General features: G+C 37.6%; 1 protein-coding gene across 1 annotated transcript in view; it reads right to left on the bottom strand.

The window, feature by feature from the left end:
* Positions 1–16,807, bottom strand: part of Sym (symplekin scaffold protein) — a 662,620-nt gene that overhangs the window by 21,366 nt on the left and 624,447 nt on the right. The window contains exon 30 of the mRNA XM_090376545.1: positions 14,191–14,367. Coding sequence (XP_090232671.1) covers positions 14,191–14,367 — 177 coding nt within the window. The remainder of the gene's footprint in view (positions 1–14,190; positions 14,368–16,807) is intronic.

Raw genomic sequence — 16,807 nt, 5'->3', positions numbered from 1 at the left:
CCCATGGCCAAATATCTCCTTGTAAATGTAATGCAGATGTTCACACAGCCTTAACCCATTGGAGGGTGCATCATATATACAGGGTACTTCAAAACTTGATGGAACAAATGTAAGTGCATATATAGCTAAAAGTAAGATATAAAGTTCTTATATAAACATACATCTCAAAAGTCTTTACTTCCGAGTTAGTAGACATAACTATGATTCCCTGGTGTGCATATCCTGGCCGGGCTATTGTTAATGGTTTTGCCAGTTTCCAAAATGTTATTTCTCAATTCACTCTGCATGGCAATATGCATAGAATAAACACAGATTTCATGTGTGCAACAAGGTAATCAAATGATGTGAGGGAGGGTGAACTTGGAGTCCATCATATGGATATGTTCTGACCAAGCCACCAGTTATTGTATTCCATATTTAAGAAGTAAGAAAATAATGGGGAAAGTTTGCTGTGAACTGTTTTGCATAAACCACATCATCTCCTGATAGTTCCCGTAAATTATTCCACAGAAAATATAACTCTGCTATTCTGGAAAGTCTTGCTGGTAAAAAACTAGAAACAATAAGATTGTCCCCAAGAACCCAATACCAAAATTAAAGAAAAGGTATATTGATAATGAGTACTGACAATCGTACATGGGTTTCCTTTGGCCCAAAGTGTAAGCTTTGAGAATTCCATTTCTTGTAAAACATGAGTCATAAGAACATAGCTGAGAGCTCTCAGCTGCCCCCAAATCAATGCCAGAGCTTGTTAAGGGTAACAAGCCTTGCCATTAACAGCAGCAGCAATCCCCAAGGCAGAATGTGCTGGTCCCACAGGAACTAGTTGTTGTCAGTGACTCCATTGTCAGGGAAACGAGAAATATATTGTGCAAAAAGGATAGGCGGAACTGAAGGATCATGAGTATATTGTAAAATGAGCCACCAATTCTTGTACATACATACTGTGAAATGGGTACACTGCTGTTCATGTAATGTCTTTAGGGCATCAGGTTATGCAACTGATGCCCTTCTGGTATGCGATACTTGTACATCAGGAAGTATTAAGGCCACTGTAGCCAAGTGGTCAGGCACACACACAAGTATGCATGCTTTCAGTGACCACAGTCCATGACTACTAAATATGGTATTGTTTGATGTATTCTTATATTGTGAACTCTGCTAACCATATGGTTGTCCTGGAATACAAACATAAAAGTTATTTTTTTTTTTTCTTCAAATTTTACAGGTGGTCAAAATTTCTCTACCAGCATTTACTCACAATGCATTTAGTGTACCAGTTTCTCTAGGCTGTCTCTTCAGAGCAGGAAATGTTTTGATTTGGTACTTGATGAGTTGAAAATTTCTCAGTGTTTCTCAAACACCAGCTACAGAATTCTTAAGTGCTGTGGCTCAGTGAAGAACTAAGAGGGGATAGTTGTCCTCGGAATCACAGCCCTTTTGAAATGTACTGCTTGTTTGATGTTTGTGGGCTATCAGGAACGAGACATGATACTGCCAAAGGGGATGTCTTTTTGTGTGCTCGATGTAAGGAATCTGGGGAAGTTAGGCACCAACTCAGGCCTTTACGAGAGCTTGAAAAACAGGGTGATTGCCCTCAAAGGAATTAAATTGTGGCCCATCAAGCTCTCAGCTGCCCCCAAATCAATGCCAGAGCTTGTTAAGGGTAAGGCCAATATCATTAGCCTTACCCTTAACAGCAGCAATCCCCAAGGCAGAATATGCTGGTCCCAAGGGAACTAGTTGTTGTCAGTGACTCTATTGTCAGGGAAACGGGAAATATATTGTGCAAAAAGGATAGGTGGAACAGGACCAGGGTATGTCTGCCAGGGGAAAAAGTTGATGACATGGTAGGCAGATATCTTTTAAGGGCACAAAAGGTGATATCTTTGTACACATTGGCACTAATGACATTAAGTGTAGGAGATCTGCAGATTTACTTAGCAAGTACAGGTCAATGTTGAAAAAAAGTTGCGAGTTAGGGTTAAATTTGAAAGTGTCTGCAATTCTGCTCAGAGACGATAAAAGAGTATATGATGAGTGCCTTTCAATCAATTCTACCCTGGAGAGATTGTGCAAGGCTCAAGGGATAGAATTTCTTTCAGTGTGATCTATTCTTGCTAACAGGAGAGACTGTTTCTACAGGGATGGAATGCACTTTAATAGAAAGGGTGCAAGAATATTTGCTGATGCTATCGAGGCAATGTTAGGCGGGTTGGAAAAACTAGATGTGGAGGGGGGGATTACCGACTAAGAGGTTAACAGTAGCTGCAGGCAGAGGCAAAAGCAATTCTTGCATTGCTTCTATTTTAATGAGCAGTAGCCCAGAAAGCAAGGTCTAGGGATTTCAAAAACTACTGAGAGTCATCACGGAACAAAGAAATACATGGGCTGTGTCGGGGTAACTAAGAGTAAGAACAGGTCATGTACACCGATGCTAGTTGTATAATAAATAAATTTGATAAATTTGAAGTGTTGGTCAAGACATCAAAGGCAGATATTGTTGGAAAATCACACTCGTGGTGCCACTTGAATACAATGAATGCAGAATTTGAATTTGGAGAGTACAATTCATACAAAAAAGAATGCCAGGTTGGAAAGGGAGGAGGGGTTATGCTGTTAGTTAGAAAACACACAAAATCTAAGGCAGTGCATCTAGTTGACATTGGTGACCATTGCAATATTGAGTCAGTTTGACATAAGCACTGGGAAAGCAAAAAATGAGAGTAGGAGTGTGTTATAAGCCTAACGACTCTGATGAGTACAATCAACTATACAGAGAAAGAGAGTGGGCCAGTAAACCAGAATATCTTGTAATGGGGGATGTTGACTTTCCAGATATTGACTGTAAATTGTGGATTGGTCACTGGATGACTGTTTCCTACAGCAGTATGTGCAAGAGGCAACCAGAGTGAGTAATACTCTTGATCTGATTATCAGCAGGGATTACTCATGCATTAAGAATCTGCAGATAAAGGAACCACTAGGTGATCACAGTGTACTCATGTCGGATTTACTTAAAGATATAAAAGGAAGGGGTTTTGCTTACATAAATGTGACTATGGTGGCCTCAGACAGTTTTTAAATTCTATACTGGGGGGACCAACTGATGATGTTACCAACAGCAAATTCTAAATGGGAAGTATTCTTGGAAGCTACTAGGCTTTTCATACCAACTAAGAAATACTGTTCAAGATTTTGGCCTAAATGGATGTCAGATGAACTAAGGAGAGTCGTGGAAGAGAATAAAAATGCATGGGATGAATTTGTTTTAATTTAATTTATCAGATCGCACAGAAGCCTATTATAGTTATAAACTAGTCAGTAATCAAATCACAAAGGAGGTTAGGCAGACAAAGGTGTGAAGGTAGATTACGAGAAATCTTTGGCAAAGAATGCAAAGAAAAACAGCAAAGAGTTCTTTAGTTATGTAAACTCTAGAAGGAAGGAGATGAATCAGTTTGGTCCACTTGATATCAATGGTTCTATTGCAGATGATCTTGCTCAGATAGCTGACCACTGAATGAGTATTTTGAATCTACATTCCCACATGAGGAATTCTGTAGGAAAGTGGAAGACAGAAGTTTATTAAACTCTAACAGGGAGCTATATGATTTTGTAATAACAGGAAGCTAAGTTGAAGAGAAATTGTTGAAGTTAAACATAAGAAAGTCACCTGGAGTGGATGGGATCTATCCAGTTATATTAAAGGAGGTGGCAAAGGAAGTAACTAAATAATTATCGACAATTATGGGAGCATCCTTAGACTCAAGGGAGATCCCCACTCACCGGAGATTTGCAAATGTATCCCAATTCAAAAAAATCAAAGCATGACATGAGTAATTACAGATAAGTTTAACTTCTGTTCTGGGGAAAGTAATGGAGTCACTGGTTAAAGAAGCATATCATCAGGGGCTCAAATCTGGTGAGTATGGGCTTGGCACACCCAGTGTCCTGAGCTGGGTATGCCAATCATCATTCTTCTCTTTCTTGGTGATTCTTCTTTACTTCTGACACTCACTCACTCACTCTCTCACACAGGGTGATTCAGAAATTTTTTTTTTTTAACTGGTGCAGCATAAGCCTCAAGCTTCCTTGTACCATATGGCTAATAATAATAATAATAATAAAATAATAATAATTGCAGGATCATCTAGCCAAGACTGCAGTAATAATTCAGCCACAGCATGGGTTTGTTAAGGGAAAGGCCAATTTGATTGGATACTATGATGTGGTCACAAAGGAACTGGATGCAAAAAATAATTTTGATATCATATACTTGGATTTCAGGAAAACTTCTGATACTGTTGCACATGGAAGACTACTGTACAAATTGGAGCAGTATGGCATTAAAGGCAAGTTTCTACAATGGATAAAAGGATGGTTGAGTGGGAGAAGACAGAGTGGTGATCAATAGACACTGCTCTTTGCGGACTAATGTTATTAGTGGAGTCCCTCAGAGTTCGGTGTTGGGTCCTCTGTTGTTTTGCATATTTATCAATGATATTGATGAAGCTATATCAGACTTAATGTCCAAGTTTGCAGGGTGGTTAATGACAGTAATGAAGATATGCTGCTGCTGCAATAAGATCTAGAAAAATTACACAGATGGGCTGAAAAATGGCAATTGAAATTTAATATTTACAAATAACAAATGCAAAGTACTGCATATAGGAAGCAGTAATTACCAGCTGTGCGGTACTGCACTTAGAGTGGTATAAAATGAAAAAGACCTGGGGTAATTGTGCAGTCAGATATGAAGTTTTCTGAGCAGTGCAGCCAGAGCAGGTCATGGGTCTTGTGAATGATATAGAGGAATTTTGCCAGCAGGGATAAGTAGGTGATTATACCTTTATATAAGGCAATGGTCAGGCCATACCTTGAATACTGCATACAGGTCTGGGAACTTCATTTTAGGATGGATGTGGAGTTGCTAGAGCAAGTGCAGAGATTTTGTTGGTTGGTTGTTTTGGGTATTTTTCTGGTGCATCAGCTTCCTTGGCCATAATGCGCCGAAACTTATGTTTTTTGGATCTTTATCTGATGTCTTCTGTTATGATTATATTAAATTATAACAATTTATAAGTTTCAGAAACTGGAAAACTTCTGATATATTGGGTCTATATGCTAATACTGCTTGTAATGAAGTAGTTGCTTTTGAGGACGTCAATGTAATTTGACATTCTCATGTAATTTTATGGCAGTCAAGTAGGATACGTTGGACTGTTAGTATTGTTTGACAGTCAAAGCACCGTGGTGGAGATTCAACTCAGAGCAGATAACATTGGTGTGTTCTATTCTTAACAGCACCTCCGTAGCCAGGTGGGCAGGAGCAGCAGTGCGTAGCACACGCTGCTCCTGCAGGGATAAGTAGGTGATTATACCCTAGACCGGGGGGGGGGGGGTGTTTTGAGTCCGTGACCACCAAATACGGAGGATGCGGAAAAAGGCCAGGGAATGACCACCGCATATCCCCGGAGCAACATGGCCTTAGTTGCTAATGCTCCAAAACAACAACAACAAAACAAACAACCTATTCTTAACCCGTTCACATTGGGGCAACCCACTCGTGGATCACTGCTCTAATGTCCACTGGGCAAAGTGATCCACTGGTGGGTCACTGTGGCTAACTATCATCGGATGTTGTGACCCAAGGGTGTCTCATTGTGCTACAAGTCTTATATTCAGTTTTGGCATTACGTGCCCAGTGTTTAAGCATTTCATCGGATTCGCCAGTCCTCCATATATATTTATCTACCAAGTGTCAGTCCAAGATCAATATTTTTTATTTATTGAGGTTTTTGTGGGGTATATAAAATCATATACCCCACATTGGAATAGAAAAAGGAACCAATAGTTGACAGTTTTTATTTCAAATATAATTATTTTTGTTTACAGTGAATTATGTTGAAGCATGCTAGACACAAAGCAGGTTGATTTTCACAATCTTGACAAAATGTTTTAATTTTTATTGCCTTGCGGTCTACATCTTTCTTTCCTTCTTTTTTCAGAAATTTCCTTGTAACATTCCCTGCAACATTTCCTAACTTTCCTTGCTTGACCTTCCATTTTACAAAATGTATGAATTATGTCTGGTGCCTTTGTTACTTTTGTAGTAGACTCACTATTCAATAGACTGTATATTATACTTTCTCGGAATTGAAGGATGGATAGACTATTATTAGTCCAAATTTACTCTGTACCGCCCATGCATTGACTAGCACATGGTACCAAAGATGATCTCCACTGCAGCTTTTTTATACCATTTTTGGGTTTTATACAGGCTACTATAATACAACGCCATTTTGTCAAATAAATCTGCTTACTTCTTTGCTTGATTGTAGCTGATAATAACATTGGATTTCTTGATTTTTTCTCCCTTTCTATTGTTCTTTCCTGTCTCAATTTTACACTGATGAGTTTTGCATGTTTAGCATCATTACTGGTGTTTTATTGACCCATTTCATGATTTTCACTCCTTCGTTATTCTCAAGAGTGATTATGTCTCCCCGCTTCATTTTTTCCCTGTAATATTCCAAGGTATTCCTTTTCGATTGTGTTAGAGTCCCACAGAGAAAGCTTTTCTTTTCTAATAACTCTTGCACTAGAGGGAAACTAGTGTAAAAGTTATTCAAATAAAGAACAGGACCTTCATTGAGCAGATTAGCCATCAGTTTCATTGAGATAGAATGGGAATGTCCTTTACCTTCCACTGAATCGCCCTTTTCAATATAAATAAAGATTTCATGAGTATATTCCTTGGGCAAACATAACTTATAAAATTTGATACCATATATACGAAATTTGTTAGGGATATACTGGCAAAAGAGTAGCCTTCCATGCCAAGGGGCCAACATTTCATTCATCAATGACCAAGTTTTTTCCTGGCTTTAACATGCTTTCAAAATTCCTATTGGCTTTATCTAATAAAATCCTGATTTTGTTGAGATGGTCTTGTCCATTGGCAGTTTCATTGCCAGAGAAATGCCAATATTTCAGCAGATCTAGGAAATTATTCAAGTATAAATTTTTTTTTTTTTTACCAGTTTAATCTTATATCTGGGACATGAGAAATTCCCATTATCAATAATATTCCAAGAAATTTTTCCATTTCCAGTTCAGTGGTTGGTCTCAAATCAGCTTTCTTATATTTGGGTGTTTGCTTTCTTATATTTGTATATCAGCTTTCTTATATTTGTATATTACTAGCTGCTGATGACAAGAAGTCACCATCATATGAAGGATATCGTCGGTTAGAAACAGTTTGTATATGTGGTAAGGTTGGTTCAAATCAGTATAACAAGGATTTCAGCATCTTTATTATATTCATTAATTGAAATTTTAGTTTTTCCTACCTCTTGCCAAATCACATTTTCAGACTTAGATGCATTGGAGATTACTTGAGACTTTGGGTCATTATTTTCATCACTGATTTCATGATATTCATCACTTTCATCAGATTTTTCTTCTGTTTGGATCTTATCATCACCATCACTATAATTAGAATGTATGTCTAAATAATCTAATTCTGACCCGCCGTCAGATCATCACTAAAGAAATATTGTGGCTTCTCTTTTGTCTGCAAGTCCAACTCTGTTCTTGATGTCCCTGGATGATTTTCATTATGTTTCTGGGCACCTTTTTCTTTCAAAAGAGGTACATCTGAATCATCATTATCACTTCTGTTCATCAAACATTCATCTTTAGCTTGTTTTCCATAAAAAGAGGAAGGGTTCATTTCAAAACTTTTTAGAAATATGTATCTATAAATACGAAATACGATAAACGAAAATTCAAAACATCTAAAGAGTTCACCTCAATCTCTAGATTATAGTGATAAATGAAAACGTTCTCCACACGTGCAAGTATTTGAAATGAAGTCAATATGGAGGCAATAACTATTGCCAGTCTCACAGAGTACGAACAAATTGGATAACAATGCTTGTGGTGGTACCAGGAAGTAATTCGAGAGTGTGCATTGGCAACTCACTGGTGCTTATCCCCGTTCATTGACAATACTGAGGCCCCACATGGCAAGGCAAAACACCAGTTGGTAGCTATTAAATTTTTATGAAAAACAAATGACAACCCGTTTTTCTTGCACATACTGTGTTATCTGTCACTTAAATGAACCAAATTATTAAAAAAACACAGTCGTCATTTGTGAAATAAAAGTCATGAGTCTATCTGTCTCTTAGGCTTCATGTTAAATAAATGCCCCAGCAGAAATGTGTTAATCTGCTTAATATAATTCCTGTCTTTTAGATCTGTACTGGTTTTCCATTGTTGTAACAGTGGTTTTATTTGAAATAATTTGTTACTGGCTTGCTCCTGTCATTTTTTTTGCCACTGTTTTTTGCCATTATTTCGGATTGTAATTGTTCCTGCCATTTTTGCTGCCACTGTTTTTCACCGCTATTTCGGATTGTAATTGCTCCTGCCATTTTTGCTGCCACTGTTTTTCGCCACTATTTCAGATTGTAATTTTATAGTCTAGATATGGTATTTTTATGGTTTGGTTGATCAGGCTTTCCGCTTGTTTTCTGCTTGGTCTGCCTGTTCATTACCATCTATTCCAACATATCCGGAAACCCAGCAGAAACTTATGTTTTGGTTTTTTTTTGCAAGTTTTAAGGATATTTTTGATTTTCCATACAGTTGGATGGGTATTTCTGTTATTCTTTAAGGCTTGCAAGGCATTGAATGAATCTGTGAAAATTATACCGTTGGCGATGTTGGTTAGCCACATATGGTTCATGGCTAGTTGTACAGCCTCCAGTTCAGCTGCACTCAGTTGGGTGTAATGGGAGATGATGACATTTGGGAACGTGGCTGCTATTCCTACTTTGGTTTCTGTTTTGGAACCATCTGTGTATATTAAGATAGAATTGCAATGTTAGTCTCTGTAGGCAGTGTGAACTTGCTGGAAATTTTGTTTAGGTAGAAAATCCTTGTTCCAATTATACAAATGGAGATCACATATCGTTTGAATAGTATACCAAGGTGGATATGAAACTTGAGAATATATTGCTATCTGATTGAGATTTATATTACGTTGCTGAATTGAAATGTATTGAAATTAAATGAATCTTAAATGTATGCCTGCTGGTTTGTTGGCATGTGGATGTGCTCTATATAAGTTTTCCAAACTTGGTTCATATAGGCTTGTCCATGTCGGATAGTCATGTATTGAGTTTATCTTTGCAGCGTAGTATAACAGCAAGTTTGTCTCCGGAGTTGTAGTGGTAGTTCATGAGACTCTGCACATATTGCATATCACCTGGAATGGTGGTGATATGCAATATACTCTTAATAATATTCGTAAAGTGCTGTGATGCACTGGATCTAGCCATCTCAGGGCATTCGGTTTGGCTAAGTTGTACATGGGGGCTCCATAGTCCAGTCTAGATCTTATGAGGGCTCTGTATAATCCCAATAAAGTAACTCTATCTGCACCCCAGGTTGTTGTTGATGATAAAACTCTCAAAATGTTTAGTTTCTTGAGGCAATTTGTTCGTAGTTGTTTATATGTTCTACAAATGTTAGGTTTTTATCAAGAATAAGTCCAAGAAATTTTGTAGTTGGCTTGATTGGGATTAATTGTCCATTAAGCTTTAATTCTGGATCTAAATGAAGGTTTCTTTTCCTACAGAAATGCACATTTACTGTTTTTCGTGTGCAGATCGTGAAACCACTTTCCTGAGCTCAATTGCTGACCTTGTTTATCACTCCTTGTAATTGGCGTTCTATTATTCTCATGTTTTGTGATTGGAAAGAGATACTGAAATCACCTACATAAAGAACTGTATTTATGGTAGATAATACCTGTTGGGTTATTGAGTTTATTTTTATTGCAAAACAGGGTGTCACTCAGGACTGATCCCTGTGGTACTCCTTGCTTGAAAACTTTTGAGAGTGTTGTTTGTATTCGTACTTGGAAGGTTCGATGCTGTAAAATGTTCTGGATGAAAATAGGGAGATGTCCACTTAGCTTTAAGTTATGTATGTCCTGGAGAATGCCATAGTGCCAGCTGTATCATATGCTTTTTCAATATCAAAGCATATCATTAGGGTCCTGAGCTGGATATCATCATTCTTCTCTTTCTTGCTTTCTTGGTGATTCCCTTCTACCTCTGACTCTCTCTCTCTCTCTCTCTCTCTCTCTCTCTCTCTCTCTCTCTCTCTCTCTCTCTCAGGGTAATGCGGGAATTTTTTTTGGCTGGTGCAGCATAAGCCTCAGGCTTCCTTGCACCATACAGCTAATAATAATAATAATAAATGTTCTTTTCTAATGAAAGCATTTCGTATGTTGTTTTCTATTTTAATTTGGAGATCCAAGGCTTATCTATGTTTCCTGAAGCCACACTGCACTGGGCACAAAAGGTTATGGTTTTCTAGGTACCACAATTAATGGAAAAGATTATGCATTTATGATCTTTCCCATTAAAATTCCTAGGCAGCGGGTGAGTGCTATTAGATGGTAGCTGTTCAGATTAGTAGGATCTTTGCCAGGTTTAGGGAAAGCAAGGACAATCACATGATGCCACATGTTAGGAAATTCATGCTCCATATAAATTCTGTTGTATAAAAAAAGTAGAGTCTGTAATGATTCTTCACCGAGTTTCTTTATCATTATATGATTGATGCTATCTGGACCTTCTGCACTTTGTTTTGTTTGTGACAGTACCTTATGGAATTCCATTATGGTAAGTGGATGGTTATATTGTTCTATATATTTTGTGGAGAATTTTAAATTGCATTTTTCTTGATTATTTTTATGTCTGGAATTTCAGTGGATAGGATGTCGTGGCAGATATTCTGGAAAAAGTTTCACCTAAGGAAGGCATTTGCTATTTGTTTTGGATCAGCAATATCCTGCCCTTGCCAAGTGATAACTGGATGTACTAAATTTTGGTATGTATTGTTCATTTTTCTTATTTTATCCCAAACTTTTTTAGTATTTGTAGTTCTATCTATTGTTGAGGCAAAACATATCCAGGAGGCTTTCTTGCATGCCTGTCTGACATATCTTGCTCTTGCTCTCATTTTTTAAAAAAGTATTAGATTGTCTGTGATAGGACTGTTGCAAAAAATATTCCATGCTCTATTTCTATCTCGTTTCATTTGAATACATTCCTCATTCCAACAAGGCTTTGGAAATAGAGGAAGTTTGGTGGATGTTTTTGGTATTGATGGTTCTGCTGCTTGGCTAATTTGGTCGATTTCATATTGTACTGCTTGGTCAATGGTTAGTTGTCAGACTTTCTGTTGTTTGATTACTGCTAGAGCTTTGAATTTTTCCCAGTCTGTTTTGTGAAGCTTCCCCATTTGGGTTTTTGTCTGGATTGACATGGGATGTTTATTGTTAAAGTGGCAATAATGGGATAGTGGTCAGTGTGTAATGGATCTTCATGAACTGTTCATTCTAAAACAGGATATAATGATGGGGAGCATAAAGTAAGATCAACTGCTGTGCTGGTTCCTGCTGGAAGTTGTGTTTTCCACTATTCAGGAGGGTTAGATTTTTGGCATCTATTACCTTTTCTATTTACTGTCCTCTTTTATTCAATCAGTTCTTCTAAGTCTTCATTGCTTATTTCTTGGTTTGGGGGTAAATATATTGATATTATTGTTATTAAACTATTTGCTGCTATATGTACTGTTACTGCTTCAAGAGGGGTTTGTAGGTGGACTATTTGAACAGGTATGTGAGAATTCACAAGGATGGCTACTCTTCAGTGAGCTATAGAATTATTTATTTGATCTCACCTATATATAGTGTAGTTTTTTGATTACAATTGTATCCTCAGGTTTTAGATATGTATCTTGTAAGAAGACACATAACAGGTGATACTGATAAATTAAATCTTGGACATAATCGATATTATTGCGGAAACCACAACAATTCCATTGAATAAAGGTACTACCCATTGTTTTGTTTTATTTTAGATGATTTTTCTGGTTGTTTTTCTCATTAACGTTTTATATTTTTCTCTCCATGATTTGTCTTTTTTGGGGAAATATGGCTTTCCAGTGTCCACATCTTTCTCGGGAAATATTTCTAGAACGGGTTCTTCTTCTTCTTCTTCTTGTGTTTTTCCTGCTATGTCCATTTGTTCGGCAACATGATGCACTGTTATTGAGGTGTCTTCTGTAGCTGTGAAATTGCTGAGATAGTGGTGTTTGCAGCCTGGTCTCCATGGTCTTGTTTCCGCTGTTTTGGATACGTGAGCCATTTGCATGTCCAATCCAACCGCAATTCATTTGGTGCAATTGTAACTTCGGTTTGTGACCCTGTTGTTTCTGGGTTATTTGTGCTACTTGTGTTGACTAGTTGTAACATCTTTCTGGCTGCCTGGAATGTGACTTTGTTGTAGTTTGTATTTTTGGATTTTTCTTTCCTGTTTCCATCTTTTGCATTTCCAAGAGTAGGCGGTGTGATTTCCACTACATTTTGGGCATTTAGGATCTCGCGAACCACATTTGGCACGTACTGCTATTCCTCTGGATGTTGTCTGTGAATGTCTGTATTTTTGACATTTAAAACATTGGATAGGATTTCGTATGTAGGGTTGGATTTGACAAAGCAAGTATCTTGCTTTCATGTGCTGTGATGGACTTGGAGCATTAAAAGTTAAAATGGTATTTTTGTTCTGGATAATTATTCAATCTTTTTTGACTGTTATTCTTTTAACATGAATGACTCCTTAGTTTTTCATTTCTTGTAATATTTCTTGTTCTATTATACTGAGGAGATCCCATTCAGAGATTACTCCTTTCAAGGTGTTAAAAGTATTATGGGGTGTAACTATTACCGAGATCTTGCCAAAAGTGGACGTTTTCATCAGTTGCTCTGACTGTCATATATTGGCTGTCTTGTTTAGTAGGTTGCCTGATTTTAACCTTTTTATTGATTTTGGAGTTCCTGCTATATTTTCCAAACATTTTTGTATCAGGAAAGAGGATAATTTTCCTGTGAACTGTTCGCTAGTACAATGAATGATGAGATATTTTGGTGCGGTATCTCATATATATCGGTTTTTTGTCTTTTTGCCATGTTAATTAATAAGAAGAAATCTTATTAATTTCTTCATGCTCTTGAATTGATTGGGTTGTGTTGGAGGATTGTGGCTTTCTTGTCAAAATCCACGGTGTTTGCTCCTTTTTACCCTGGGGGTGAGAGCTTTTCCTCCCAGGTTTCCAGCCCTGCCACGTGGAGGCAGGAGTGGTGCCACCTAGTAACCAAGCAGGGCAAAAAAAAAGGGTTAGTAATTGATTAATATAAAGAAAGGTGACTTTCCTTTTTGTATTAGTAAGTTTTAATGCGTTAAATGTTATTAACATATAGAGTAAGAGTTTAGGGAATTGCAAACACTCACAAAAAAAATAAAGGTATTTATAATAATTGCCACACTAGATAATTCGGTGAAAGGTCGCTTGAATCACTACGCTCGGCACTCGGGGCCTGAGTGAAGAGAAGGGCAAAAAGATTGGTGAGGGGAACAAAGGGGTGCTCTTACCAAGAAGAGCTTCAGTTCTGCGAATTGCAGCATCTGGAGACTAGGCACCTGTGAGGTGATCTGATTGAGTTGTATAAGGTCTTGCGTGGTTTGAGCAGACTCAATGCTGATGGGATTCTTCCTCTTGCTCAGATTAAAAACCTGAAGGTCATAAACTTAAATTGCGGAAAGAAAGTTTTAGAATAGATGTGCAGGAATTTGCCTTTAGCCAGCAGGTAGGTGATTGCTGGAACAAACTTCCATGTGTTGTTGTGGAAGTTAACAGCTTAAATAAATTCAAGAAAGAACTGGGCAAACTTTTGGAGCGAATGGATGAGTGAAATGGGAAGTGTGGTTTTTTTTTTGCTGATACTCTATAAGCTTGCTTTCTTGCATCATATGCAAGTTAATAACTAATGCAAGCTAGGTTTGGAAACAAAAGTTTACAAGTAACAAGCTAGTAACTAATGCTAACTGTATCAAAAATATATCACAGGGTATCAGTTTATATTATTTATTTTATAACCATCTCCCTAGCACAACATGTTAATTATAGAACTTATCATGAAAGTTCTTTTGTAGTATGTGGCAGCTTAGGAAGAGAGAATGAAATATCCTGCCAGGTAGTGGCATGGAGGAGGTCAATATATGAAGTTATATGTTCCATTAGAGTAAACAGCAATCTGCATACCTGATGTTCAGTAAAGGATTCCACATGCTGATATAAGGGTTCTCTAAGATCAGGGCTTACTTCAAATACATTCCGTAGTTGTGCATGAGGCAACTGAAGTAACGCCTGGAACGACTGTGGTTTAGTTCTTTGACAGCATTTAATAAAACCTTCCCATACTTTCTTTTGTTTCCAAACCTATAAAAAGAACAGTTGGAAATCTATCAGTAAATTTTTAAGCAGGTAATGAAACATTTTTCAAATATTTTAAATGATAGATAATTTTTACTATGATTTTTTAAATATCATAATAAAAATCATTCTATCATGATTTCTCATTAACCTGCTCATAAAAAAAAAAAAAAAAAAATGCTACTTTTTAGGCTGGTTATATGAAATAATAATGATTATCTTCTGTAAAACAGATTAACAGAGATCATACAATAAGTTCACATCATTTGATTAAAGACCATGTTACAACTACTTTTACTGTCCTTATGTTAAACTGGCAGTGTATGGAAATTGTTGAAAGAACAATTAAAGACAATTAAGTATGAACTATACAATGAATATGGCACTTTCACAAAAGTGATCTCTTTATGACCATTATTAATATTAAAAAATATTTTTATATTCTTTGCTGGGATGATTAATGGATATTAATATTTAATACTGCAGGGTTATGCGACCCATATTATTCAAATGTTTTCAATATTACAAATAGATACGTTCTTAGTGAAAAAAGAAAGCGAGCAGTGTTAGGAACAAATAATAAAAGTATTAGAAATAATTAAAAGTGAACCAAGGATACAGAGAGAGAGAGAGACTGGTAATTTAAGCATAAGGAAAACTACAGGTTGATTTGTATACAGGGTGTCTCAAAAATATTGGTACAAACGTTTTTTTTTTTTTTTTTGGGTAGTTGTTGGGGTATCGGCTTCTGTGGCCATAATGCACCTCCCAAGGTTTTTGCAGTACTTTGATCCAAGCCCGAGGCGGGATTCGAATCCGCGACCTTTGGGTTGCCAGGCAGGCACTTTACTCACCCAGCTACAAACGTTTAGGGGAGATAGGTAACATCTAAAGGAATGTGAATCGCATAGGAACCCATAACCGGAAACGTCACCGTAAGTCGGTACATGGTGCTATTCATCAGTTCGCAAGAGGGAAAATTTCTGGTTTACTCATTCAAGCAGTAGTCACCACATGAAGAGCATGCATCGGTGTACGAACTGTGAGCTGGCAGACATGTACCTAGTGTATGGATTAGCAGAGGGCCCACATGCTGTGCAACCCCATGCGGCACAACATCACTTCGCAATAAATGTGTGGGCAGGTATGGTCAGTGACTGCTTAGTTGGCCCATACCTGTTACCATCCTGCATGAACTCCGCTAAATATCAGATCTTTCTTGAACAAGTTCTACCAGGGTTACTTGACAATGTTCCAGCAAATGTGAGATGCAACATTTGGTTTCAACATGATGGGGCACCTGCCCATTATGGAAGGTGTGTTCTTGACCATTTGAACAGCCGTTTTGGGCGTCGATGGATTGTGGCCGTGGTGGACCCGTTGCCTGCCCCCCCCCCCCCCCCCCCCATGCTCACCTGATTTATCGAGCCTTGATTTCTTTCTGTGTGTGTGTGTGGGGGGGGGGGCTCAAATCTATCGTGTATGAATTGCCTTTGGAGACGGAAATGGATCTCATGGCGAGACTTGTCCGCACTGCTGCTACTGTCAAAGAAACTCCAGGTGTGTTCAACCGTGTCCTCCAATCCATGCTGCGTCGGTGTCACGCATGCATTATGTCTCATGGTGGAACCTTCGAGCATCTGTTGTAACATCATGAACTGCATCCGTCTCGTACTCCATTGTTAATATTATGTCAAATAAATGTTTGCCACTAATTAATGTCTTGTGTCATTTCTGCTTCTTGTGCCTCTGCTACTACTTTCCCGTGACGTTTTCGGTTATGGGTTCCTATGCGATTCATATTCCTTTAGATGTTACCTACTTCCCCTAAACGTTTGTACCAATATTTTTGAGACACCCTGTATAAAGTAAAACCTTTGTTAATGGACACCTTTTTAAAAGGAACAACTTTTGTTGTTGAGAGTAAGAATTGTATTCTTAATATAAATTTTTAATATGAATTACATGCTACACGACTTCACCAAGTGGACACTAGTATGAACATGGACATTTTAATATCCTTTATATATTATCAACTTTCCTGGATCTGACACTTATATTCACTCAAGGGTAACATTTGTAATTAACACATTTACTACTTGTGATATGTAGACATTTTCTACAACAGCAGGTGAAGGTCAAGGTCATTATAGTGCAACAATTAGGCTTTTAATGGCTCATGGAGTACACTGCATATTGTATCATAAATATAGTCACCATTGCTGGTACAGAATGTTTCCCAACTACGTTTGGGCTGTCCAAAGTACATAAAAAATAATAATAATAATAAAAAAAAAAAAAAAAACTACCAATGGAATGTATAGGCAATTTTTACCAGCAACTATTTTCACAATATTCTGTAGGTTCTCAATTATGAAGAGTCCTTCCACCAGAGGTGCCTCCACAGCCAGGTGGGCTGAAGCAGCAGTGTGTAGCACACGCTTCT

The sequence above is a fragment of the Mastigoproctus giganteus genome, chromosome 6 (assembly GCF_048544385.1).
Source record: "Mastigoproctus giganteus isolate SK-2022 chromosome 6, ASM4854438v1, whole genome shotgun sequence".
Classification (NCBI taxonomy): Eukaryota; Metazoa; Arthropoda; class Arachnida; order Uropygi; family Thelyphonidae; genus Mastigoproctus; species Mastigoproctus giganteus.
This window is presented reverse-complemented; position numbering and strand designations above follow the sequence as displayed.